Raw genomic sequence first — 27,587 nt, 5'->3', positions numbered from 1 at the left:
CGCCATCTGTTATTTGTTATCACATTTGTTAAATAAGTCCCTGTTCAGCTCTCCAAACTTTTTTTTTTTTTATGTCTCTGGAGCCAAACCATTCTGTTCACTGATTCAGAAAAAATAATCAGCAACAGATGTTTGGAATCAAAGCTTTATTGCTGAATATTATATTAAACATTGCAGTCAGGATTTAACTAGCCTGAAAACAATCATAGTGCAACAATTATGTTACAATACACAATATGGCATATAGCATTATTTTACAATGAAGCAAATTGTTTTACAAGAGCGATATGAAAAAGAGCTAGAGAGGGAGGAGCCCAGAGAAATCATTCTCAATGATATTACAATTATATGATCTTATCATCTGATGCACGATTAATATCCCCCACCTGACATGTAAACACACACACTCACACACATACTGTAGACTCACACACACTCACACACACCTTATCATAACAGTAACAGTCCCGCTGGTTGTCAGTTCATCATCCTGGCTGATAATGGATAACTAAAAAATTAAATAAAGTATAAAAAAAACAGAGTCAAGTTGCTGTAGCACCTGTGATTGTACTCTGGACTGGCCTAATCCTTCTCTAGGGAGCACTTTGGATAAAAAAAGCAGTACTCTTTTCAAGGTTACAGCAATATTGTACCTTTAATATACATAACCGTAGTGCGTATACAGTTCAACCTACAACCTGCTGTTAAAGGGATAGTTCGGATTATTTAACCAGGGGTACTTATTGATAGTCAGGGTATTAGCTACAGTAGATGCTGGTCAGCAGGTTGGAGAAGCAAAGAGGAGAAACAGCCGGAAGCTGAACAATAAACTGCTGTGGACATGATGAGCAAGAAAATGCATGTTAGCCAGGGCTCAAAATTCAACTTTTTTTTTTTCCTCAGTGTCCTGCAACTGTCCGAATTCTGCTTTCAACAATCCCAGACTTAACAAGCATTGTCCCAAATTTAGGTTCTAGTAACTGTTTAATTAATGCATCGCTGTGAACTGCAGTGCAAAAAATAAGATTCAGATCTTTTCTTACTCTATAAACATATCACATAATTTTATTTTAAACATTATGACAATGTATAAAGCACATGAGAAGTAGTGTAGAGATTGTGCCAAGGCCACCTCATATTTTTTTTAATTTGAACAACTAACACAATGATGTCATTACAAATAAAATTAAGTATACGCATCATTGAATATATAGGTTTCTCTAATGTCCTACACACCACATCTTAGTGTCCAAGGAGCCATTTTTTTATTGACCCCAGGATATTGATTTTAGCCACTTAAAAAAGGTCCACCTAGAAAAAAAATATCAATGTCAGTTTAAGTGTATACTATATTTAGAATATTTTCACTGCTTTATTTTGCCGTCTGACAGGCTTTTCTGACAGGAAACCACCATTACAGATGCCAAATACTGCTCTCTTCAAACCAACCGAACTCCATAGGCAAAGTCAGTAATTTTATCTTGCAGAACACAAGAGTTCCTGCTCTACAACTGCCTCAATCTGTGAGATTGTTTGGGTTATTGTGTGACTGTGGTGAATCTGTACTGTCCTTTTACAACACTGGCGTCAAACAATAACACAAACAATCTAACAGACTGAGGCAACGGTGTACCAGCAACTCCAGTGTTCTGTGAGGTAAAATGACTAATTTTTCCTATGGAGTTTGGCTGGTTTGAAGACACTTGGATTTGGTTTCTATAACTGCAGTTTCCCAGCCTGTCTGATGGTAAAGTGGGGAAAATATTCAGAATATAGTGTACACTGAAACTGCACGGGGGGGCCTGCCAACCAGCACTGACTATTGGTAAGTACCTCATACAATCCCATATCAAATTATCCGAACCATCCCTTTAAGAAAGACTGTGGGAGCATTGAATGTCATGATAAACACTAAGTGTCCACATTGCTGAATACAGAATGGATTCACTCATTCATTCATTTACTTTTTTTCATTGATAACAATCAAATCATGTCATTAATTCCAGTTCTCCAGAGTAGGAGGAAATGTGAGGACTGTCAAACATGTAAAATACAGTGACAGGACTGTATTACAGCTGGCTGTGTCTTCCAGGTAGAGACTAATACTGCAACATTTCACTGAAGTCATTTAGGTGCACAAGCTGATGTCTCTAGGATGGTGGATAATTCACAGTGTCTCCCTCCTCCATTTCTCTGGAACAGTTACCACTCTGGTTCCTCTCCGCTTCATTCACCCAAACATTTACCTCCCAGGGTCACACACTCACACTCAATAAGCCCCGCCCCCCCGGCTGGTCCTCATTCAGTCCCACCCTCCACCTCTCTCTGGCAGAAGTGAGCCAGCAACGTGTCCAAGTCCCGGCGGTCAGCGGCGGCGTACAGGGAGCTCTCTCCCATCATGCTGAGAGCCATACGCAGGGTGGACCAGATGTTGTCAGACATCATGGTGGCCGCGGCGCCTCCAGGCCCCCTCGCAGCTCTCGCTCCGTCCCCGGCGGCCTGGCGCTGCAGAGATAGAGCTTCAAGGAAGTGCTCCACTGCCTCTCTGAGGATGAAGGAGATCGAACACAGGGCAGGGTGAACAAAAACTAATTCTGGATAGATTAAGGTTAAGAAGAAGAATTTTATAAAACTGATGTGGCCATCTAGTGGAAGTAAAAGCTACTGCACTGCAGCAGTGTTTGTTAGGTTCTAATATTACACCTGATAAAGCAAGAAAGCACTATCAAGTCAAATTTAAAGTAACACAAGTACAAAGATAATTTACTAGTTTTGAATTTGAAACTAACAGATTTATCTTCTTAAATGTTAAAGCCATGATTTCTTTCTAACGCTGTGTTACAGCATGAACATAGAAAAATTGATCAAAACAAAAACTTTGTTTGTTTCACCCATTTTACACAAAGATATACATTAGCTCATGTTTGCAACCACCTTCTCTTTATTTTTTTGGTTTGCTGGTTCATAGTAATTCTATAATTATTACCAAAATGTGTGTTCACAATTGACTGACAGGTGTGTAAATCATTCATGACGTCCGTCTAATTAAAGCAACAATTGAACATATACAACGCAAAATGCTCGCCATCTCTCTGATGCCTGTAAGACTCTGTAAGCCCCTCCCATCAAACCCACAAGCTGGAGTGGCAGGCAGTTTTCCCTGCAAAACCTCTGTCCTCTCCCAGCGCTGTGAGCCTCACCATGACTTGTCTTTGAAAAACACCCCTCCAGCACTTCTCCAGCCCAAGGCAGAAGACCCCAGGCTTCAGAGGCAGCTGAGACACTAACAACGGGATGAGAGACTAGTACATCACAGACACACACACACCACTGTCCCCCCCACAAGTTATCCCACACTGTTTGTCATCAAACCTCCTTGTCACTCATTGATGCCATCCTGTGGGAAAATGTTGCTTTGCCACCATGTTGAGAAAAAATCCATACCATCACAGTCCTAGTGTTTACACACATTTTGTACTGTATACTGTTGAAGGCAAAGGAGTATTGGAAATTTATCGCAAGTTGCAGGATTTTGATCCACTGAATCAGGCTTTCACCACCTGAAGAGACACATCTGCATTTGTAGAATAACAAAAAGAATGACCTGTCTCTCTGAAATGACCTGTGTTTGGCTCCTGCAATGGGCTCAACTTTCTAATAGGAGCTGCAGAAGTGTAGTTTTCCCTCAGACCAGTTGAATTAAAATGTGCTGAAAGGTTATTATGAAATGTTGCCTACGACACCCTTAGTGCAAATGTGGTAACTGCAACAAAGAAACAATCCTTTTAAAGTTATAACCTAACTTGTTTTTAGTTAAAAATACACTTTTCAGGAAGGAGTGGGCGTACCTCCAACATGGCGGCAGCATAGAGAGCGAGCTCCCCGACATTGATAAATAGAAAGCCCTGTAAAACTAAAAGTTAACAAAGTGTGAGATAATTTAAGAAATTCTGAAGAAGGGCGTTGAGTATGACCAGAGGAAGACAAAGAAAGCCGGCCAAAAACGTGGATTTAAACACCGATGACGATAGTGAGCAAACCAAGCTAGCAGGAGAGCTAACGCTAGCTGAACTAACAGAAGAGTCATCAGAGCAGTCGGAAGAAGTAGTGGAGTTAGCGGGAGAAACAGCTAACGTTAAGCTGAATAGAGTGAAAACTAAGCCAGTGGGACAATCGAACCTAAACGAAGAAGAAACACAACGAACCACCCAAAGCATGGCAGACCTGGGGACAGTTCTACAGGAGATAAGAGACTTTCGCCGTGAGAACCTGGAAAACATGAAGGAAATCAGAGATGACATCAGAAGGACCAACAACAGGATAGATGATGCTGAAAAACGGATTGTGGAAACGGAGGAACGTATCCAGAACATAGAAGATGCCACACGGGAGCTCTTTGAGATACAGAAACTGTTTGAGGCCAGAATGACGGATCAGGAGGGACGCTCGAGAAGGGAAAATGTCAGGATTCACGGTGTAAGAGAAGGAGCGGAGGAAAATGCTCCGTCAATGATGGCTTTTGTTGAAACTCTCCTCAGGGAGAAGCTGGAGTTACCGCAGACGTTCGAGTTGAAGATTGAAAGAGCGCACCGTGCTTTAGCCTCGCGACCTCCAAAAGACGCCCCGCCAAGGTCTATTGTAGTGAAACTTTTAAGCTTCAGAAGCAAGGAAGAACTTATTAAGATAGCGTGGCAGAAAAAGGGCTTCATGTATGAGGGGAGAAAAGTGTTCTTGGATCACGACTATGCTCCGCAGATATTGAAAAAACGAAAGGAGTATACCGAGGCAAAAAAAGTATTGAAAGAGAAGAACATTCGTTTCCAGACACCTTTCCCAGCGAAGCTTCGGGTGTTCTACGAGGGAGAAACGTGCACCTACAACACAGCGGAGGAGGCTACCAAGGACATGGTTGTCAGAGGTTTACAGGTGACGGTCATAAAACCAGCGGAGAACTGGATGGAGAAGATTGAACGATTAACGTGGAGAACAAGTCGAGCTAAGGATGGAAAAGGTCCAGGGGAGGCGAAACATGGGTATAAGCAGAAACTGCAAGCCTTCAGGAGAGCTCGAGATGGAAATGACTGATGATACATGGGACACCACGGTGATGGTCCGACTGTCTTCAGGTAACGTTAAGCGCCACTTAAGAGACACAGAGATGAGCCACAGGTGGCTCTCAAGGTTTAGACTCATACATAACATGTGGGACTTGATTTAAAAATGTTATTTCCTCGAAGCGAGTTTATAACGTCGGGAGTGCTTTTTATGGAGCCGTTTATGGACATATGGAACATGCTAATTTTAGCATTGAGGGCCCTCTGTTCCTAGGAATCAGAGGATATCCCTCAGAGCTGACTAAACAACAGGGCTCAGTTAAGGTCGTGATAAAGACCTCACTTAAGGAGGTTTTTGTGTTTTTGTATTGGATATTGTTCATTCCAAGCAATATTTTTACTTTGTTAATCGTTCATTATTGTTTCTGTAGCAAAAGGGGGGTTGTGGAAAGGAGGAGAGGAGGTGGATACGAGAGAGGAGGTATAAAAAAAATGAATGACAACAGAAAAAAACTTGATTAAAGTAGCTTCCTACAATGTAAATGGAGTACTCAACCCAATTAAGAGACGAAAGATACTAAACAAGATGAAGAAGGATGGGGTAGGTGTAATATTTTTGCAGGAAACCCACTTAACAGAGAACGAGCATGAGAAGCTCAAGAGAGACGGTTATAATCAAATATTTTCTGCATCATACAAATCAGGACATAGGAGAGGGGTGGCTATTTTAATATCAAGGAGGATTTCATTTGAGAAATTAAAAGTGATTGGAGATAAAGAGGGAAGATACATTTTGGTCAGGGGGAGACTGGAGGGAGAGTTGGTTACCCTTCTTAGCATCTATGCCCCTCCAGGCTCAGACTGGACATTTTACAGACAGATGTTTGATCTGATGACATCAGAGGTAGAAGGTACTTTGATTAGTGGAGGAGATTTAAATCAAAGACTTAACCCACAACTGGACTCCTCTGCGGGAGGGACACAAAAGACTGTTATAAGCAAAAAAATCAAGGGATTGATGTCTGAACTGGGTATTATGGATGTGTGGAGGGAACTGAACCCTACAAGTAAAGATTACACATTCTTTTCCTCGCCACACACAATATATTCAAGGATAGATTACTTTTTGATGTACAAAAAGGATAGACATAAGGTTAAAAAATGTGATATAGGAATAATGGATTTGTCAGACCATAGCCCTGTATATCTAACCTTACATCTGACAAATGAGAGGAAAACAACAATCTGGAGACTAAATTCAAATGTATTAAAAGGACAAATGAAAGACGAAATTATTAAAGAAATCCAGACATATATAGAAGAAAATGATAATGGAGAGGTGTCCCCACCCGTCCTGTGGGATGCATGTAAGGCGGTCCTGAGAGGGAAGATTATTGCCAAATCAGCATATTTAAAAAAGGTGAAACAGATTAAACTAAATACCCTACAAACAGATTTAAAGAGGTTAGAAAGGGAACATAAAGACACATTGAATGGAAAAATAAATCAAGAAATAAAAAAAAAGAAAGCAGAAATAAATTATATTCATGCGCAGGAGACTAAAAGAAAAATTATGTTCATAAGACAAAGATACTATGAGGCTGGAAGTAAATCAACAAAATTGCTGGCTTATAAATTGAAAAAGCAACAGGCAAAAAACAGTATATATAAAATAAGAGATTTCCATAGTAAATCTATAATGTACAAAACAGAAGATATCCAAAATTGTTTTGAAAAATATTATAAGAATCTATATACCCAACCAAAAGTTAACAACAAAGCCCAGATAGATTCATTCTTAAAGAGTTTAAATTTACCTAGAGTAACAGAAGAGCAGAACAAGGATTTGATAGCAGAAATTACAGCTGAAGAAATAGATAAGGCAATAACAAATCTTAAGGCTAACAAGTCCCCGGGATCGGATGGGTACACCTCAGAATGGTATAAAGCACTTAAGGGATCTTTAATCCCGTTGCTGAAGAATACATTTAATTGGGTGTTGAAGAAGGGAGAAATTCCTCCTTCATGGAGAGAAGCCATCATTTCTGTAATTCCAAAGGAAGGAAAGGATGAGTTAGAATGCTCCAATTACAGACCTATTAGTGTCCTTAACCAAGACTATAGACTGTTTACAGCTATTGTAGCCAGACGTCTAGAAAACATTTTGCCGAAAATCATCCATTTAGACCAGACAGGTTTTATAAAACAGCGACAGACTCAAGATAATATTAGGCGCTCATTGCATGTAATGCAACATATAACAGTAAAACAAGTAGAATCAGTAGTGGTGGGGATGGATGCAGAGAAAGCATTTGACTCTGTTGGGTGGGATTTCTTGTATAGGGTGCTGGAGCGGTTTAACTTTCACGAAACATTTATTAAGACCATACAAGCACTGTATAATAAGCCAACGGCTAGAATCAAGGTAAATGGGAGTCTCTCAAATCCTATCACATTAGAACGGGGCTGTCGGCAGGGCTGTTCAGCAAGTCCTCTCCTCTTCGCCATTTTTCTGGAACCCCTAAGCAACTGGATAAAACTAAATGAAAATATTAAAGGTATAGATATGGGGAGGGCAGGAGTGCAGAAAATAGCATTGTTTGCAGATGATGTATTAATATATTTATCCAGCCCAAATACATCCTTTCCAGCACTTATGTCAACTCTCACAGATTATGGAGTACTATCCGGCTACAAAATAAATGTCCAAAAGACTCAGGTCATTACCTTCAATTATAGACCGGATCAAACCATTAGAGAAAGATATAAAATTAACTGGGAATCCAAATCAATGAAGTATCTGGGAATCAATTTAGCTAAGGACTTATGCCAATTAAAGTCTAATAATTATGCCCCATTACTATCTAAAATAAAAACTGATATCGGAAGATGGAATCTAATACCATTTATGAGTACCATAACAAGAGTGGAGGTGATTAAAATGAATATACTTCCAAGGTTACTGTACCTGTTCCAGACTTTACCAGTGGAGGTAACAGATAAGGAATTCATGGAATGGGATAAAATGATTTCTCGATTTATTTGGCAAGGACTGAGACCAAGGATCAGGTACAGAACGTTGCAGCTACCCAAAAGTAAAGGAGGCATTGCTCTCCCATGTTTAAAAAGCTATTACCAAGCTGCACAAATTAAAACATTGTTAAATTTATGTGATCCCTCCTACTCAGCAAGATGGAAAGAAATTGAGACTAGTACCACAGACTGGGTCCCTATACAGGCTATAATAGTAGACAACAAACTGAGTAAACATATTAGAGAGGAGACAAATCCGTGGCTGGTGGTATCACTTAAGATCTGGTTTGGATTAATCGCAAAAAATGACTTAATAGTACATAGTAAGTTGTTAAGATGGATCGCATATGATTCTGATTTCATACCAAATAGAACAGATAAGAGGTTTAAAGGATGGGAAAGGGGACCAAAGATACACTGGGAGCTTTTAAAGAACAAAGAAATCAAAAGCTTCCAAGAAGTAAAGGAACAATTTAGTTTGACCAATCAAGATTTCTACAGATATTTGCAGTTGAGACACTATTTAGAGCAAATCATAAAAGGGGAAAATATAGATGGGAGGGGATCAGAAATTATTAGAATATTCACCTCAGCTTATGAGTCAAATCTGGGTAGGAAATTAATATCAAAATTATATACAGGGGTAGAAAATTTGAAAGGAAATGATACAGTATATATAAAAGAGAGGTGGGAGAGGGAAGCAAACATTGCTTTAACAGTTGGTGAATGGGAAGAAATTAATGAACAACAGTGGAAAACAACTTGCTCAATGTCATGGAGAGAATACGGGTGGAAAAACATTATAAGATATTTTGTTACACCAGCACAGAAAAAATATGAAGATACAAGATGTTGGAGGTTATGTGGAGTGGATGGAGCTGGACATTTTCATGTATTCTGGGGTTGTCCGCTTATTAATAGATACTGGCAGGAGCTTAAGAAATGTATGGACAAAATAATGAAGGTCGAACTTCCACTTACATTTGAGGTATTGTATTTGGGAAAATTAAATATACCATTTACAAGATTTGGGGATAAATATATGTTTAAGACAATGTTGATTGCAAGCAAAAAGGCGATCACCAGAAGATGGTTGAGGACAGAGGTACCTACAGTTGACGACTGGGTTAATGTAATACATGATATATATGTGATGGAGAGGATGACATTCTCTCTTAGATTACAACAGGACAAATTCAAGAAACTATGGAAAAATTGGATTGAGTATATAACTCCAATTAGATCAGACTTTATTTGATAAAGTATTTAAATTAAAATACCCCTTGGTTCACAGCTACAGATGTTGAAATGTTCTGTGTGTTTTGTTTTTTTTAGGTATACTGGTAACAGTTTTTTTTGTTTTGTTTTTGGTTTTTATGACCAAGATTTGAATATGATTATTAGGATAGAGTACAAGGAGAATAGTACTACACATGAGAATTAGAATTGATCTGATTTTATTTTGCACATATTCATTTCTTTTTCTTATTTTTGATCTGATGTTTGAAGGCTATTTTTTAACCATCATTGTCAATAATTTTATTTTATTAGTATATTATATGAAAGCAAAGACAAATACTGTACCAGTTGTTTGCTATATGTCTTAATCTTTCAATAAAAAAGAAAATGGAAAAAAAAAAATACACTTTTCAAACAAAACAGACATCTACAAACCAAACACTTCCTCCCTCACCTGTGTGCTCCGAGGTTGACACAGCTGATTCCCAAGTTATAACGACTGCGGACGAAGCCGGGCTGCAGTTCCAGAGCTCTCCTGTAGGCAGCCACTGCCTCCTCTGAACGGCTTCCATTGGCGAGCGTGGCGCCCAACTTATTCCACAGCAGGTAGTCCTGATGGAGACAAAAGAAAAAAGAAGTGACAGGTCAGAATACAGAGTGTGAGGATAGACGTCGGGATCTCAGCACTGGCTTCTACACCAACCTGTGGTGTGACAGAGAGAGCAGCGCTGAAACAGTCCACCGCCTTGTCGTACTCCCCGCTGAGGTTGAAGAGAACTCCCAGACCACACTGCAGCTGTGGGTCCACCTGGGAGGGGTCAGAGTTGGCTGCTTGCAGGAACAGCGACTGGACGTCAGTAAACAAAGATCTACGCGGGAAAAATAAAGGAAAGCAGCAAACAGAGTCAGAAGATATTAACACCAGATTAAAACCATTTCAGAACTACTTCAAACCACGTGCGCAACACTCACTCTGGCAACAACGATCCGAACCTGTCCCTCTCCTTTTCCCTTTCTCTGGCGCCATCCTTTTGGCGTTCGCGTTCATTCTGCTCCCACACGGAACGGTATTTTGGATTGTGCTTCAGCCAGTCGCGGAGAGTCTCACAGGCCTGCCTGTGCAGCGATTCGTTAGTGAAACTGACAGCCAACGCCATCAGAGCTGTCAGGTTGTCATTCTTCAGCTCTATACATCTAATGAAAGAAGAGGAGGTAATGAGAAGAACAGAAAGTGAGAAGTCAGATAAAAAGGATGATATTCTTTTAGTTGAGACAGCAGCTGGAGGACTGCTATACTCTTAAAGTGGAAACAGACAACTTTTCAACTCTCCCTCTGCGTTCCCAAGTGGAATTATTGTTTGTGCCGCTGTCACAAAGGAACATCTGTACACAACACTGGATGGCTTTATGAGCATGGCTTCATGAAGAAATAATGAAGAGCATTTTGGAAATAACAGAGGAGAGGTAAATTGAAAGCTACTGTAATTATGTGCATTGCATAGTAATAATATAGTTTGAGTAATTTTAGCCTGTAGCTTTGCACAAATAAGCAACTTCAGCAGGAGCTAGTGTCAGGGGGGAAGGGGGAGTAATGTCTGTTCATAAATTAGTCTATAATGGACACATAATTTTCTCTGGAAAAATTGTGCCTGGTGGCAGGCGGATAAAAGCGAGGCACACAGGGAACCAATCAAAACGCAGATGGCGTCATTATTCGAAAGTCACTACACTGTGCAATGAACATTGACTTCTAAATGATAACTTAAAGCAGAAATTACAGCTAATGAAGATCATTATTAAGCCACTAAAAATGAATCAGGACTAATTCCAATACATAAAAGTACCACAGTATCATAACATTCATACATTACAAACAATGTCTTCAAAGAAAATAGGTGACAATACAAAAAGACCCTCCAGAGGAACTGCAAGTGCCATGCAAACTCAGATGCACTACTTATATTTTGCCTCCAGTTGTTGCAACATCTGTTTAGTACAGTGACCATCAAACCCACCAAAGCTTCCCAGCTGGCCTGTGCAATGGCCACTAATGAAAGCATTACAATATCTATGTTAGCAGTATTAAGAACAGGCTAAATTCTCTGAAAAAAATGCAGTGCAAAGTTACTGCTAATGCAAACCGAACACTTCCTACTGCTTTACATTTAAGGCAATCTGCTGGCAAATCACGAGATATCTTTAATTTTGAAGTACTCACAGGAAATATAATGTCTTTGTCAGCAAGCTTAGCTTTACCGCTATCATTAAAGTGTGTTTACAAAACGAGATTACGGTCATTTTCTGCATTTTATGACAGCAGATCAGTTTGATATATGTCAGGGAGTAATGCAACAGTCAGGAGTAGCCACAGTAAACTGTTACATGAAGACCTGCCTGCGACAGCTGCAGACCAACTTTACAATCAGGTTACAACTCCTGCTGTTCACAGACTCATGTTATGAGTGGCATAAAAATCAGACGATTGCTGACAGAATTATTCAAAAGAGCCAGTTATTGCCTGACTTCTTTATTAAAACCACAATAGTTTGTTTTGCTGCCACAGGAAATCTGTGACCTGTAGCATTAAACAGTATTCGCTGTTACCGTCAGTAATTCCAGGTCTTATTGTGCATGTGTGCACAATAACAGTGAAGATGAATTATAGCATCAAAACCAGTTTAAGTTGACAAATATTCCTGCCAATCAGGACTGCATTCTGAAATTACATTCCTGGAATAAACCATCACTCCTCAGTGAACTGCCTCCGGAAGTCTGACAGCAATTTCTCGTATCTAGTTATCATTATGGATTTCCCTGTTTTTATGAGACACTGATATCAGCTGCAACGCATTTTTTCAACTTTTAAGAAAGTGAAAATATTTAGCAATGATAGATTATTTAGGCCAGATTAGCCTATTATTGTTATTTGAAAGTCCAGCCCCCACAGTGTGGAATGTAGTCGATGAACCCTTGATTAGAGTCTGAAATGATTTTGCAGTTCTGATTTCCCACCTGTGGAGGGCGCTGATGGCGGCAAATTCTTGCTCGTTCTCTGCCTGACAGGTTCCCAGATATTGCCAAGCCTGCAATTTAATGAAAAGAAAAGCACACACACCACAGCATCATTACAACTGCTTCTGCGAGGAAACAAACATGAGAAAAACTACACGTAAGGAGATTTTCCAGGGACGTTTTTACACATATTAATAAGAGGGTAATCAAAGAAGAAGAGTCTTACCAGCTGGTTGTCTGGTTCCCTCTGTACAGCACTTTCAAAGAAGCGTACGGCACCCGGGATGTCGCCTGCCTCCATCCTCTTCACTCCCTCTGACAAAGGGTCTGGGTGGGATAAGTAGGGGTTGTCCTCTTCAAACTGATACCCCTGGGACGAACACAAGGAAACATGCAGGCTGCTCAGAGTATGTCTATGTGAACTGTTCTAACAGAGCATCATGCAGAATCAGGCACAGGAAAAGCAGTAACATACTGCATGTCGTGTACTTTTAGACAAGTAGTGTTGTATGTGCAGAAATGCATGTAAACAGATCTGTCTCAGCAGATGCCTGTTCTCAGCAGGTTGACAGCTACCTTGTCATAAGAAGTGCTGAGTAGCTGATCGAAGTCAGACAGCCACGGATGGCTCTCTGCATCCCTCTTAGCCATCTCCTCCCACTCCTGCTGCAGCTTCTCCCAGAAATCCACATCACTCTGACAACATGACAGATACACATCATTACTTCAGTCTCCTCACATCATATATCATCCCGGATTATAGACATATTTGACCTTTACTTCTCCAAAGGACTGATGAGAGTGTACTGATGTCGTTTTGAAGCATAGCTACGCCAAAGGAGAAAGAGAGTAGTTTGTTTTGTTCTCAGACAGGATTGAGTTACTTTATCAAGGGCACCTTTTTGGGCAATTAGCGTTTAGAGCAGTTTCGCTGCATATTCGATTTCCATTTCCAAACTTTGGTCTCCCAGGACAACAGTGTGCTTTAAAGTGATATTTTGGAAACTGGAAATGGAAGTGAGGTTGCATGAGGCACTTGCAGACCCTTTTTACAGCTGACATCATTGAAAAGCTGCATGTAGCTGCCTCCCCCAGTCACCCAGACAAGTCATCCAGCTGCAAATTTCGAGCTTAACATTTTACCAGCATCAAAATCAGCAAAATGTCTAGTTGTTGCATAAACTATACCTCAGAATCGATATTCCCACTGGTCGACTTAAGTTGTACAGAATCCTGACAGGATCATGACCCGTTTCAGAGCAATCGGCGGCGTCTCTGTTTGCAAGCTATAAATATGTTGACTGGACTGAGGGCACGATCAAAACTGCTTGAGGCGTCCTTTGACAAGCTGTTGTGGTCTGCCATACTTCCCTTGCCAAACTGCGCATGCAGCTTGCTCACTGTTGTGCAAACTGTAAGAGGGTCTATTAGCTACAGTAGACACGCACCCAGTCTGAAGAAGCAGAGGGGAGTCCTGGTGGAGGAAGCAAAGCAATGTACTGCTGTGGAGAGGGTCAGAAAAAAAGGCCAACCTAAAAAAAAAAACTATACGAATTTAAGTGTAGGCTATATTTGGAATATTTTCACCACTTAACATTGCTGTGAGACTGTCTTTTCTGGTGGTAAACAGTTGTTATATAAGGCAAACACTCTCTCCAAACAAACCAAACTCAACTGGCAAAATCAGTCATTTTATTTCACCTAACAGGGGAGCTGCTGGTCGATCGCTGCCTCGGTCTGTTACTTTGTTTTTGTTATTGTGTGACTTTGGTGTTTTAAAATGATACTTCAGACTCACCGAAGTCACACAAGAACACAAACAACTAACTGAGTGAGGCAGCCATAGATCAGCAACTCCTGCTTTCTGTGAGGTAAAATGACTGTTTTTGTCTGGTCAAGAGAGACATATTTAGCTTATAGGACCAGAACAGACAGTCTGTAACTCATCAGGCAAGGTAAAGAGGTGAACATATTCTAAATATAGTGTACACTTAAGCTGATATTTATTTTTTTAGGTGGACCTTTTTTTAAGTGGCTTGAATACGTTTTGTAGTACATTGCTTTTCTTCCACACTGGTTTTCATCTCTGCTTCTCTAAACCGGGAGCGTGCAGGCCATCATCTACTATAGGTAATACACTGACTATGGATAAGTACCACATACATCCCAACTTCATATAATACAAACTATCACTTTAAAACACACCGTTGCTCTGAAGATAGAGGTTTGATCGTAACCCAAATTGAATAGGCAGTTACCACTGCTCCCATTGATATACAGCACTTACGCTTTAGCTCACTGATTCTCTGCTCACCTCCACTGCAGCTTTAGCTTCTTGGAAATCCGGTCCTGATGTGGCGAACTCATCTACCCAGGCTTCAGCCGAGTCCTCTGACACCTGAATAGCAATGAAGAGCAATGACAGCGGTTGAGCTGAGTCAGCAGGCGCTGGCTATGAAAACTGTTATTAGAGAGCTGAGGATGGGGACATTAAAACAGGAAAAATATAGAGGGAAATGAATGAAAAGGAGGAAAAGATGAAAGAAGAAACAACACAGAAAAAGCTAATTTTCTCCTTCTCTTTTTGTTAAATTTCTTCCTAATTAACTAAACTCAGCAGCAACAAAATAATGAAATGCTGTGTGCATCTTACTGTTTATATGTAGAACAAAAATCTAAGTCTAAAAGACTAGTTGCAAGAATTAAATATACTAACTCTGACTGCTGCTAAAAATAAAATACCTATTGCTGCCACGACCGCGGAGGTCCTACCTGCCTGACGACCTTGGCCCACTGCTCTGCTTGTTTAGCTTTAACTTTCTCAATCTTCTCACTCCTCTCTGGGGTTTCCAAAGGAAGACTCCCTCCCCCCGTCTCTGTCAGGAACTATGGCGGGAGGCGAGGAGGGGATGGCGGTGGGGAATGGGGCGATGTTTTGAGGAACAGGGAGCGGTTGATGGGGTTTTGGTGGTGTTTTTTTTTGTTTTGTTTTTTTTGAAAGGGTAGGCAGAGTAGGAGTAATTTTAAGTAGGAGGAGGAGTAGATGGATGGCGGTTGTTAATTGAGGGAATGGAAAGCCGAGAGTTCGAAAGCAGGTCAAAAAATGGGAAAAGTACATGTCAGAGTCAGAGGGTAATAAAATACAATGGAGCCATGGTGATCAGATATTCATAAAAAACAGGACTGAGAGCTGCACATGCACAGTATAATGCTGAAGCCAATTTCCGCCAGGATAGAAAAGATGAAAAGTTGGGCATGATAAAAAAAAAAAAAAGAGATATTAAGTCAAAATTTTGACCTATGAAGTCAAAAATTTAGACTTAATATCCTAAAATGTCGACTAATTCATAGATAATAAGTAAAAAGTTTGAGTTACAAAGTCAGAAAATTCTAAGACAAAATGATGTGTCAAAAAGGTGACTTTTTATTTAACAGTAATTTTGGCATTTTTAAGCCTGGAGCTTATTTTCCCGTGTTTTTGTGTGTACGCGAGTAATGGGCACAACAATTTTTGAAATTGGCCATTACTGAGTGACAGTGTTGCAGCAGGCAGCCACAGAACAAGCTGAAATATTATTCTAAGTGCTTGTGTTTTTTCCTCTGACAGGCTCAGACTGTTATTGTAAGTGTCTCACAACAGTATTTAAATATTTCTTTCTTTACCTTTCAGTTGTTCTTGTCTGTGTCTAACCAAAGCTCACTCAAAGGGAAGTCTCACTGCGAAATCTCAGGAGAGCTCACTTGTGGCAGGAAGAAAACGGTGGAAACTTCAATGAGAGCTGAAGACAGGAAAGCCAGGCAGAGTTTGCTGGGAGTACGGTAAACTAGCGTAGTGTTATCTAAACGATTTTCAATTTCAAGGATAAATATTTCAAGGATAAATATTTAGCTCATTTCGACAATGTGGATTACGCCTTTGACTTTGATGGCGGCCCGTATTTATTTGAGCCAGAGTATACAATGAAGCAGTCCTACTAACTGAAGAACAGACAAGGAGAGACGGACAACAGGAAGCGGAGGGTGAACCAGTCGCTGCAAGGCCGCAGGAGACTGGTGGTGCTCCTGTGGGTGCTGTGACTCTACACCCACAGAGGAACAAGAAAGATGTTGTGAAGAGTGTGACCTGTTGATGACCAGTATTGGCGATCTTGGCGTGTCACTACGACACAGGTTTTCCCCCTCTGATCACCAGGGCTGCGCTGCGGACGTTCTTTCATGTGCCCAGAATAAACCGGATTTCAGAATGAGACTTCACCTTGAGTGAGATTTGTGTTGCCGTCATGAGATCATGTTTAACATTTTTCCATATGAACACCCCATAAATAAACTGGAAATTAAAGCTCTGAGCTCGTGCACGTCTTCCCACGTCGTACGGCTCCAGTTTGAGTTCCACTTTAAGGCGTTATTTGTCAGGCACAGACTGAAACCACCGCAGCATGTGAAAGGTAAAGAAAAACATTTTATCTCTCTTTCCATGCTGTTGTCAGACACACAACAGTCTGAGCCTGTTGGTGGAAAACACTGCAGCGCTCTCACTCAATACTGGCCCGATTTCAAAAACTGTTGTCCTTATTAGTCACATAAAAACATGGGAAAATACGGTCCAAACTGAAAAATACAGAAGTTACTCCTTAATATCTCATTATTTTCAATTACTGAGTGAAAACTTTGACTTATTATCCCATAACTTTGACTTTTTGTCTCATAATTGTGACTTATTGTGAATATTTTTTTCATGTCTAACTTTTGATCTTTTTTTTTTCTTTTCTTGGCAGAAATGAGCCTCCACAGAATTGTTCTTTTAGGAGAAAATCTGGTTAAAACCCAGAATCTGGCATCAGCCTTTTTTCTTTTGGCCTGAACTGAATTAAGTTAAAGTAACAACCCCAATGAAATCAAAAACCGAGGGAAAACTGAGTCAGGATTAGAAGGCAGACTTTGACCGTACACATTAAAAACTAAATGCATAAGAAGAGAAACAGAGTCGTCTCTTTTGCCGAACAAATTCCATCTGCAATGCTGTGCAGCCTTGAGCTTCATATTACAGAGAGTGCAGTGGCTGCTTTTGGTTACATTTTTGGAAAATGTTACTCTGCATCAGATACTGAGCTGATGAGTCACATGGCATGGCCTATACTGTGCAAAAGTGAACCAATGTGCTTCCCCAAATGTGTTCCCAGTTGCAACCATCCCCCTCCTCGGTGGGCAGTGACTCGTACCTGGTTGAGGTTGGAGGCCCAGTTCTGAGCCTCCTCAGCCTGAGCTTTATCTGTGAGCTGTTTGTCTGTTCTGCTCTCCACTGTCACACTGCCCTCGCCAATCTGCCTAATGAATCGCAGGAACTACACAACAACGAAAAACAAAATGACAGCAAAAAAAACAGCATTCACCATTACCATTACTGAGTGGTCAGGTTATACTAATATACTGCTAGTTTCTTTTCTAAAAACTAAGTTTCTTTCTAAACTAAGACAATAACTTTGTCATAAACATTACCAATCCATTATGCTCCGAGAACTACTCTACAAAAATGCTAAAGAAAAAGAGAGAAGATGTGGTGATAGATATGTAAAAAGGAGTGACAAATGGTATTGAAAGCTGTCAAGTGCACGTTAAGTCGCTGCTCACCTCTGTGTTTTGTAACTTGGGGTCATCAACCTTTGAGACGAGCTCATTGGCTGTCTGCCTCAGCTCCTCTCCTGGTTGATACTCCTTTGTCCTGTCAGATTCACAACAAAAAATCTGTTAATATTACGCTGTATGAAGTTATAAATAAAGATGAAACAGTTTTATTCTGCATATACAGGCTGGAACAAAAGAATTCAGGGTGAATGAGACTGTATTTTGTGTTGAGTTCTCTTGAGGTCAGTGCACTATGCTGATGATTAGACGTCTGAACGGTTGTTGTTATTCCATACACCCACTTTCACTTCAAATTCAGATGCGTCACTGCCTTTCTGACTGAGCTCAAACATCATGAGACAAGGCTACACAAGGTTAAAAGTGACTACATTTAATAGACATCCACTCAACATCATATTATCAAGGTTCACACATGCATTCAAATACACAAATCTGCTACCCTTTGCTACCTGTACCTATTCTCTTTCACTCCCTCGACAAGTTTCTTGCCTGTGCTTCGTATTTATTGCAGTGCAACTGAAGTAGACATTTTTATAAGCCATTTTTCATCTGCATATTTTAAACACTCTATCCATGTCCCACATTTCCCGTTCTAACCATTCGTTCTCCTTGTCTCCCAGGTCTCCCAGCCACAACTTCTCCTCCGACTGCTCCAGATACTCCTCTGCCCAGCGTCCAGGATCTGGAGCAGAGAAAAACCACAGCGGGTCGGCACATTGTAAAAGTTACATACGGTGCAAAAATCAAAGGATTTATCCGAGGCTCTGATCTCAGTTAAAATTGATGACACATGACAGATTGATGACTCCGGAAACACGACATGCACATCAAACAAAGTGTGCGAAACACAGGAGACAAAGAAAGAGCAACTACAACAAACTCAAGCTACCTGCAGCCTCAGCGATAAATTCTCTCGTCCAATCAGCATCTGCTGCATCACCGAGAGCGGCGAGCCCCGGTGCGGCGGCAGCGTCGGGACCTGCGAGGAACTCGGCCGCCCAGTCACCAGAGAGCGCCAACGCTGCCACGTCTGGAGCTATGACATGGAAATATATGGTACTTAAAATGCTGAAACCAGTGTGTGTGCAGACTTAAAGGGACAGTTCACCCCAAAAACATATTTTTTTCTCTGGTCTGTAGTTCTGTTAATCCATCCAGGCATTTTTGGTGTGAGCTGCAGAGTTTTGGAGATATCGGTAGTATAGATGTCTGCCTTCTCTCGAATATTATGTTTCCAATTTGTCAGATGCTTCCTAAAAAAGTACTGGACCTCATATTCAAAAGGACTGCTGTGACACATGTTAATTTAATCACTGTGGCTGTTCACCCAATAATAATAATAAAAATACTTATTTTACTCTTACCTGAATTGCTATTTATCCATCTAGTCAGTTTTGGTGTGAGTTCTGGAGATATCGGCCTTAGAGAGTTCTGCCTTCTCCTGAATATAATGAGACTAGATGGACTACATCTGAAAAATTCAACAGTAATGTCTCTCTCCAGAAATCATGACCCGGTTACTCAAGATAATCCACAGACCTTGTTGTGAGCAGTTTCATGTAGGAACTCTTTTCATTCTGTGGTAGAATCTAGTAGAAAGAAAATAGTTAGTTGTATTTTTAAATTTGATTTGGGACGGGCAGCATGGCGATGCAGTGGTTAGCACTGCTGCCTCACAGCGAGAAGGTCCTGAGTTCAAATCTCCCAGCCGGCTGGGAGGCTGGAAAGTTTGTGGCGGGGGCAGGACCCTTCTGTGTGGAGTCTGCATGTCATGGTACTCCAGCTTCCTCCCACAGTCCAAAGACATGCATTAATTAGGTTATTTGGAGACTCTAAACTGTACATAGGTGTGAATGTGAGCATGAGTGGTCGTCTGTCTCTATGTGACAGCCCTGCAATGACCCAGCGACTTGTCCAGGGTGAACCCTGTCTCTCGCCCAATGTCAGCTGGAACAGGCTCCAGCCCCCCGCAACCCATAAAAGGTTAAGTGGTTACGGACAATGAATACATTTGATTTGGAGGTGAACCATCCCTTTAACTACTTGACTTCCATCTTAAAATCGTTATGACGTGGATTTATTTCCTCACAGGAGAATTATGCAGTTAAGATAATCACTGACATAGTCATTTTTCATCAGTGTGGGGCAAGGAAAATAATTGAAATTGATTTACAGACTGTAATGTTTAAGTCATTCTCTCACTCATACATGGCTGTTGAAGTAAACAGAAAATATAAAACAGCCGAAAAACTAAGTGGGGTGGCTCACGGTCTAAGGTTACATTAACAGCAGCAGTGTAGGAATTACTTTAAATGTGGGGGCGATTAAGAAAACATTTAGAGAATCAATCTTGAGCGACTAATACTAATAGAAACACGTTCCGCATGCTGATAATCCTAATAAATCATGTTTGGGTGCTGACAAACAGTAAACAGGATGGTTGCTATCTCACTGCTGCTGCTGCATGACAGAGCGCTCCAGTGTTTCACTTCCAGTGCTCGAGCAGAGCAGTTGTACTGCTGTGATAAGACATTTCCAAAGCTTATAGTGAATCAGACGGTTGTCTAAAATACTCCCACACTTTAGAGAATCGGAGTTCAGCAGCTCCTTGTTCTCCCAGTGAATCCACACTTTGACCGGGTGTAGCAGTTCATTGCGACGTGTCCAACATACATTACGCAAATCATTGTATTTCTGTAATCGATGTCCCGGCCTTAATACTGGAACTAGATGTTGTGCTCAAAGCGCCAAAAAAATACACTCAACAGCAATGTCTCTTTCCAGAAATCATGACCTGGTTACCATATCACTGAGCAAAAGGAAGTGTGGAGCTGCTCATGGATGAGAGGTTACAGCGAGTCGAGGAGGATGCCATTAATGTTTACATCCCGCGATGCAAACATGCACGCTTCCTTCTGTGCTGCGACATGATTGGCAGGTGTAGTTTGGTAGAAAGGAAATAGTTCTGACATGAAACAGCTCACAGCAAGGTGTGTGGATTCTCTTTAGTAGTCGGGTCATGATTTCTGGAGAGAGACGTTTCTGTTGAATTCTTCAAATGCATTTATGGCTCCAAAGCTGAGTGCCGTCTACTTCCATTATATTCAAGAGAGGGCAGACATCTCTACAGCTGATATCTCTAAAACTCTGCAACTCACACCAAAACCATCTAGACAGATAAACAGCACTACAAGCCGGAGGAAAAATACACAGTCTTGATTCTGGAGAGAACTCTCTCTTTAAGCCTGAATGATACAAATATTAAAGTAAATAACCAACACTGGGATGCAAAATATACAATACTCAAAGAATGAATAATAATGAGGCGTACCTCTCTGTGGAGCTTGTCTGTAGCTCTGCTGGTCAATCTGCTGCATTTCCTCCAGCAGCTGACCCATGTCAAATGTGTGGGGGGGTCGTGGAGGCGCCTGAAGGAACTCATTCACCAGCTGCAGCAAAAATAAAAATATATGACTACAGATAAAAAAAAAAGATAATTCTACTTTTTAGACACCATACGAAGAAAATGCATGCAGTGTACAAAGAGCTACACACCTGGAACTGCAATACAGTTTTATTTAACATTATACAGTATTATAGTCAACACAATATGCTGAATAAAGGAACAGAAGCGCTGACCTCCTCTTCAGTTGCAATTTCTATGGCAGTGGGGGGAATCTGAGAAAAAAAGGAAAGAAAATGAGGTAACAGAACAACTAGTGCCATGTCTGTTGACAAGCAGCAATTTCACGATAAGACTGGAACATGTAAACATTGTAGGAAATGATTCAGCTGATAAATGCATCTATTTGAACTACTAAGTTTCAACATTAAATAGGTTTAAACAATTGTTTACCAATCACATACTGTATAGAAACTGGATGAATGATCAGAGTAAGACAGGGGGCAGGATGGGTAGGTTGCTTTGATTTGTGCTGTTTTGTTTACTTTATTCTGCTTGTTGAGTGTCATTTTATTGAGTTGTATATGATGAAAACGGGACAAAAGCTGGAATATTCATGTTTAACACAGTTTATCAATGAAATATTAAAAGAAGGGGTAACACTTGGCAGGTATTCACTTCATCTTGCTCCTTTTTGGACGTGGATTACTTATTGTGAGTCTGCTGAACATCCGTTCATTTGCTATTCTTGTCTTTTCTCTTACTTATTCTGCTAAAGATAAATCTAATCTAATGGACATCTTAAAAATTACTCACTGTAGGTGTTGAACGGTGCCGCCATGCCCCCCCTTCCTTGGTCATGTGACTGGTCAACTTCATGAGGGGATTGGCTCCCCCACATTCTGCCTCCACCAACTCCCGCATCGCCATGGCAACACAAGGATGTGGCAAACCCAATCAGACCACCTGACAACTGAGAGGAGAACGAATAGATGAGTTACTCGATTTTTGGTTTGGATGACTGTGCTGAATTCAGTCTGTGTTCGAGAAAGAAATCCACAGTCACAGTGAAGCACAACAGCTGGATCTGTCAATACTGTGGTAAAGTCAGGAAAATCCAAAAAGGAAAACTGCACTATATTAACTTTTAATTCCCAAAATGAAGACAACAGCGGTTCATGCCCGCAAACACAAATTATACAAAACCAAAATTAAGCATTCTGCACACAAATAAAGTTGCCTCTGTAGAACTGCCCTGACAACGTGAAAAGTTTTTTCTATTTTAAGAAAAAGTCATAAACAAAATGCAAAATACAAGACCAGTGACATTCGCCTACTATTCAACCTTGAAAAAGAGAGAATTTTTAAATTCAGGAACAAAAACATATAATCACCATCTCAAAACTCCTCTAAAAACATTTATTTGTGTTTCTGATCCCTTTTATGGCTGCAAGGCCAAGCAAGGTGAAATCTTGAGGGTCCTCACACACACACACACACACACACACACACACACACACACACACACACACACACACACACACAGCACAGATAGGCTCATGACACGTAACCAAATTCAAGCTCCATCTGCTGTTTTCCGTGTCACTTCCTGACTGAGGGTGAACCATTAATAATGTGGATATGATGGGCCGGCAGGCACAGGCATTCACAGCACATTTCACTCAGCTAGTCTGGTAAGTTCAGAGGATTTTAGCTTTTAACTGCACTGCAGCTTTTACAACGAGAAAAAACACAACAACAACAATTACTGCTGTATCACCGTGACGTTAATACCAAAATCACAGACCAGGGCTGCACGATATGGAAAAAAGAATCTTACTGTGGTTATTTTAACAGATATTGTGATATGATTCACAATTAGTGGGAACAAATACATCATATTTCACTGAAAAAAAAACTAATAAAGTTATGATTATGTGATATTTGCTGGGGTCTGTACCAGACAAACATGTGTTCTTACATCTGGAAAAGACAGAAGTGTAGGTCAGAGCATCTCTGCAGCACTACGGTGCTTCATTATAATGCTGTTTTGTCACACATTTCTCCTTCTAAAAAAAAAAAAAAAAAAGAAATTGCAGCTTCTGCGTTTTGGATAACGCACTTGGCCACACTGCAGTTTTGATTAATTGCGCAGCCCGACACAGACTATAATTAGTACAATACAGTGGTTATGATACGACCCACAAAATATGTCCACAGCACTGAAAAATAAAATGCTGCTCTTCACAGTCTGGTCATCTCGTTAACATATTCTTTGATGAAATATCACCCAAACTTTGACATTTTATTTTATTATTTTATTTAGGTTAAGTTGTTGTGCACTTTTTTAAAATTCTTTATTTGAGAAATTTGGCTTATTTTGTTCAGTGACATGAAAAGTTTTGTAAGAAAAACTGTTTATGTTTCCAAGTATATGAACAGTATCGAAGAAGTGACTTGACAGCTTGGCATCAGCACCAAAACCTTGGGTATCTTATCATTTTGAAGGGTAATAGTTAGGATTTTATTGATGCTGATACTGATACTGATTATTAATACCAATACTTATCAAGGTCATTTACTGTCATCATACAACACAGGGTCGTACAACGAAATCAGAGTTGTAGTTCCTTCATGCTACACAAAAATACGACATATATAGAGATAATTAATAAAATTCTGATTATATATTCAAACAATATATCAGTCATATAGTTATTTACATACATGCATATACACGCATACTCCCAGGAAATAATTCTGTAGAGCATTTTCTAATTAGCGTCAGGTTGAAGGTAAACAGCAGCAACAAGACGGCAATGATAATATGGTCCATATCTTCAAAATACTCTTATTGATACTAGTAGCCAGAATTTGAGCAAAAAAAAAACAGACATGACATGAAAAAATGTGAATTACTTTTTTACAGAAATAACAAGTTAAACTGTTTCCCGAGTCACTATATTTAGCTGCATTTTCATTGAACATTTCTGAACATTTTTCCAAGTCAGCTGTTCACGAAATGTTACATAAATACTCGGGCTGCACAATTAATCAAAATAAAATCAAAACAGCAATATGGCCAAGTGCGATATCTAAATGCAGGACCCGAACCAAATTACAATTTCTGACAAAGGAAAAATGTGTAAAAAGCAACAACAACATTATAATGAAGAACTGTATTGCTGCAGAGATTTCCTGGCCTAAAAATCTTGTTCCTCAGAAGAAAGAAAACATGTTTGTTTGGTACAGAACCCCAAAAAATGTCACATCATCATCATTTTAATAGTTTTTTTTCCAATAAAAATGAAAATTGTGACGCAAAAGTGACTATTCCCTTTAACTGTATCACAAGTACAATTTCAGTCAAATAATCACAATATGACTTTTTTTTTTACCATATTGTGCAGCGCTAATAAATACTGACTGCAGTATCACTTGTCCAGGAGATTATCGATATTTAGATACTGCCCAGTCAGGAAGTGGTACCAGTTCAATCCTGGCTCTCAATACTCATCCCTACTTAATAGGAGCATAAAAAAAATTCAAAATGAATTTTGTCACAGCATCAATATTATGTTGATATTAGGTTTTCAGGGTTAGTGTCTGATGATCACTCACCTCTTCCTCCAAAGCAACAATAACAAAAGACAAATCCTTATGACAGTCAGTGACTTAGTCCGTAAATTACAAATACCGAGAATAATTATGTGTGGTCCACCAGGAAACGCTGCTGTCCAACTCACTGACCCATATCCAGGCCCGGGGATGAACAGCTGACAAACTGTTGTACATGCTGGCCTACTCAACTTCTCTAACCCCCCCTTGAGGGATACGTAATAGTTACAGTTTTCATAATGAACTGTCAGGAATAGAAATTTTAATGCCCCGCATGCTCCACTCAACTCAAGTGCAGTGATCATCTAGAAATGCTACAGAAAAAATATCGCACAAGAGTCAATTCCACAGGTGGGCTGCACATTGCTTTTAGGGTCTAGACTTTAGATTTAAGGACGTTTTATTCCCACTGATTCAAGCAGCTGTTGTATGATGATTAGGGTCAAGGTAAGAGGATTAGACAAAGATATTAATACACACACACACACACACACACACACACACTCTCTATCACAGATAGGCCACTGTGACATCTGTTTCCTCGCTTTACTTACTAACTCAGAAAGATGCTGAAATATTCACTCGCTTTAGCGCGGGCTACCTTTTACGTGTTGAGAAACTTTTGCATCCCCTTGTTCCTTCCTACATCCTCTTTCTTCTTATGTTCCAGCCAGATCGTCCTCCAACACGTTTCTTTTAAATGTTCTTTATGTTTCCCATAAAATTACCACTGAGCAGGGGTGTAGCAATATTTTGAATATTTCGATATAATAATTAAAAAACATTTCAATACTGTACCAGACTGGGACAAAATCTACCTTGATATTACATAGATCATCATGTTATTTTATTGTTTTTATTTAATTTTATTAAAGGACTGCTACTGACTGCTGCATTGTTTTTGTTTATCAATTGTACACACATAATCAAAACATGTATTAGTAAAAACATATCATGCCAATTTTTTTGCACATTTAAATCATGGCCGGCTACTTTCATTTTACCTGATTAAAGAAGGAAAGGATTAGCAATTTAAGTTAAAAAGAAATATAAATATTATACAAACAAAAAACACTGCACACATTAGATTTATCATTTAATAATGGGCTTTCTATCGTGGTATTTTGTATATTTAGTTTTTGGTATCGATGCCTTCTGTTTTTATGACCCTAAACTCACTGCCTCAGGATGTTAGAATGGAAACTTCTCTCAGTATTTTTAAAATGAATTTTAAGACCTAGGCTATCATTTGGAGTAATGTTATAGTCTTAATTTTGAAGTTTTAGTTATTGTTTTTTTTTTTACATTACCTTTATGCTTTGTGTTTCATTACCTTTATTCTGTTGACTTTTATTGACTGGTTTTTAAAATTCATTATCAATTCATCTGCCAATTATTTTCATGATGAAAAAAGCTCATTAGACTATTCTAGAGCCCAGAGCGACATCTTTAAATTACTTTTTTGATCCAAACAATAGCCCAAACCCCAAATATTCTTCATTTACAATCATACATGACAGAGAAAAGGAGCAAATCCTTATATTTAAGAAGGTGGAACCAGCATTTTCTTTCTTGAAATTTGACTAAAATTATTAATTGACTAGCAAAATGGTTGGCAACCAATTTACTTTCACACATATTCCACTTTTACTGTGAGAATTGTTCCAGTTATAGAAATATATTAAACTGTGCACAGCTGGCAGTGACTCGGCTACAGGTTTTTTATCTGTCAAACTGCTGTCATGTCATGTGTCAAACCAGTGAACTGTACTGGGAGCAGTGAGTGTAGACACACTGGTAGCTTTGTTTTGTACGAAGCTAACAGTGGTTTCAGCCACAAACGGCAAGATTAGCTTGATAAACGTTATTTAACGTAGAGCGCGTCTTCTTGTACAGTCAACGTACGAGACAAACGAAGACATTTTCAAGAAATAACGACCGTTTCAACAATAGCGAGTGTAGCTAGCATTAGCTAACGGTAGTAGCTAGCCCCAGTCGGGCCAGTGCAGAGATCATTCCTGTTGTAAGCAGCCACAGAGGCATGAACAGACGGTAGCATGATGTTCGTCTCACCGCCGACAGCAGCTGCTGTAGCCCAACCGACAGTCCCTCCTCTCCGGTCTGTCCTCTCCTCTCCGTCCGACTGCGCAACCGTCTCAGAGCCGCGGTGTCAAACCTCCCGGTAACCGTCGGAATAAACAGCCGCTGAGGTTTATTAGCGTTTCTCTGTTATTTACCTTCCTCCTCCATGACCCACAAAACCCCTCACCGATCGCTTGGAGTCGCTCGTAACGTTACGCTGGATTCGTATTCTGAAACGTTTTTACGTAAGATGTCAGCGCTTGAAAAAAAAAAAATAACGTAGGGAAACGGACTAAAGGCTTTACGTAAAAAAAAATATTGTGCAGGTGATCAAAGTCCAGTTACCAGGTGCAAAACACCATTCTGGAAGAAAAAAAACCCTAAAACACAGAATATCTATACCTTCTGTATACTCATGCGTATATTTCTCTTACATAAGAATGGTCACTTATTTGGCACACATTACATTTAAACATTTAACACTAATGTAATGTAAAGTAGGC

The 27,587-nt window shown here is 39.9% G+C and overlaps 1 protein-coding gene across 3 annotated transcripts; it reads right to left on the bottom strand.

The window, feature by feature from the left end:
• Positions 1-131: 131 nt before the first annotated feature.
• On the bottom strand, positions 132-27,306 carry pex5 (peroxisomal biogenesis factor 5). 3 transcript variants are annotated; one of them, XM_084727286.1, is made up of 17 exons: positions 27,076-27,306; positions 22,201-22,357; positions 21,621-21,659; positions 21,313-21,430; positions 18,871-19,017; positions 18,579-18,663; positions 17,967-18,057; positions 17,558-17,680; positions 15,111-15,224; positions 14,653-14,736; positions 12,915-13,034; positions 12,565-12,708; positions 12,339-12,409; positions 10,299-10,520; positions 10,030-10,195; positions 9,781-9,938; positions 132-2,545 (listed from the first exon to the last, which is right to left on the bottom strand). In XM_084727286.1, exons 2-17 carry the CDS (start codon positions 22,312-22,314, stop codon positions 2,299-2,301), a joined length of 2,043 nt encoding a protein of 680 aa, XP_084583412.1. In that variant the 5' UTR covers positions 22,315-22,357; positions 27,076-27,306; the 3' UTR covers positions 132-2,298. The 3 variants fall into 3 exon arrangements, with proteins under 3 accessions (XP_084583412.1, XP_084583413.1, XP_084583414.1); XM_084727287.1 differs by lacking the exon at positions 15,111-15,224; XM_084727288.1 differs by lacking the exons at positions 15,111-15,224; positions 17,558-17,680.
• Positions 27,307-27,587: the final 281 nt, after the last annotated feature.

This window comes from Lutjanus erythropterus, chromosome 9 (assembly GCF_056507025.1).
Source record: "Lutjanus erythropterus isolate fLutEry1 chromosome 9, fLutEry1.hap2, whole genome shotgun sequence".
NCBI classification, from domain to species: Eukaryota; Metazoa; Chordata; class Actinopteri; order Lutjaniformes; family Lutjanidae; genus Lutjanus; species Lutjanus erythropterus.
This window is presented reverse-complemented; position numbering and strand designations above follow the sequence as displayed.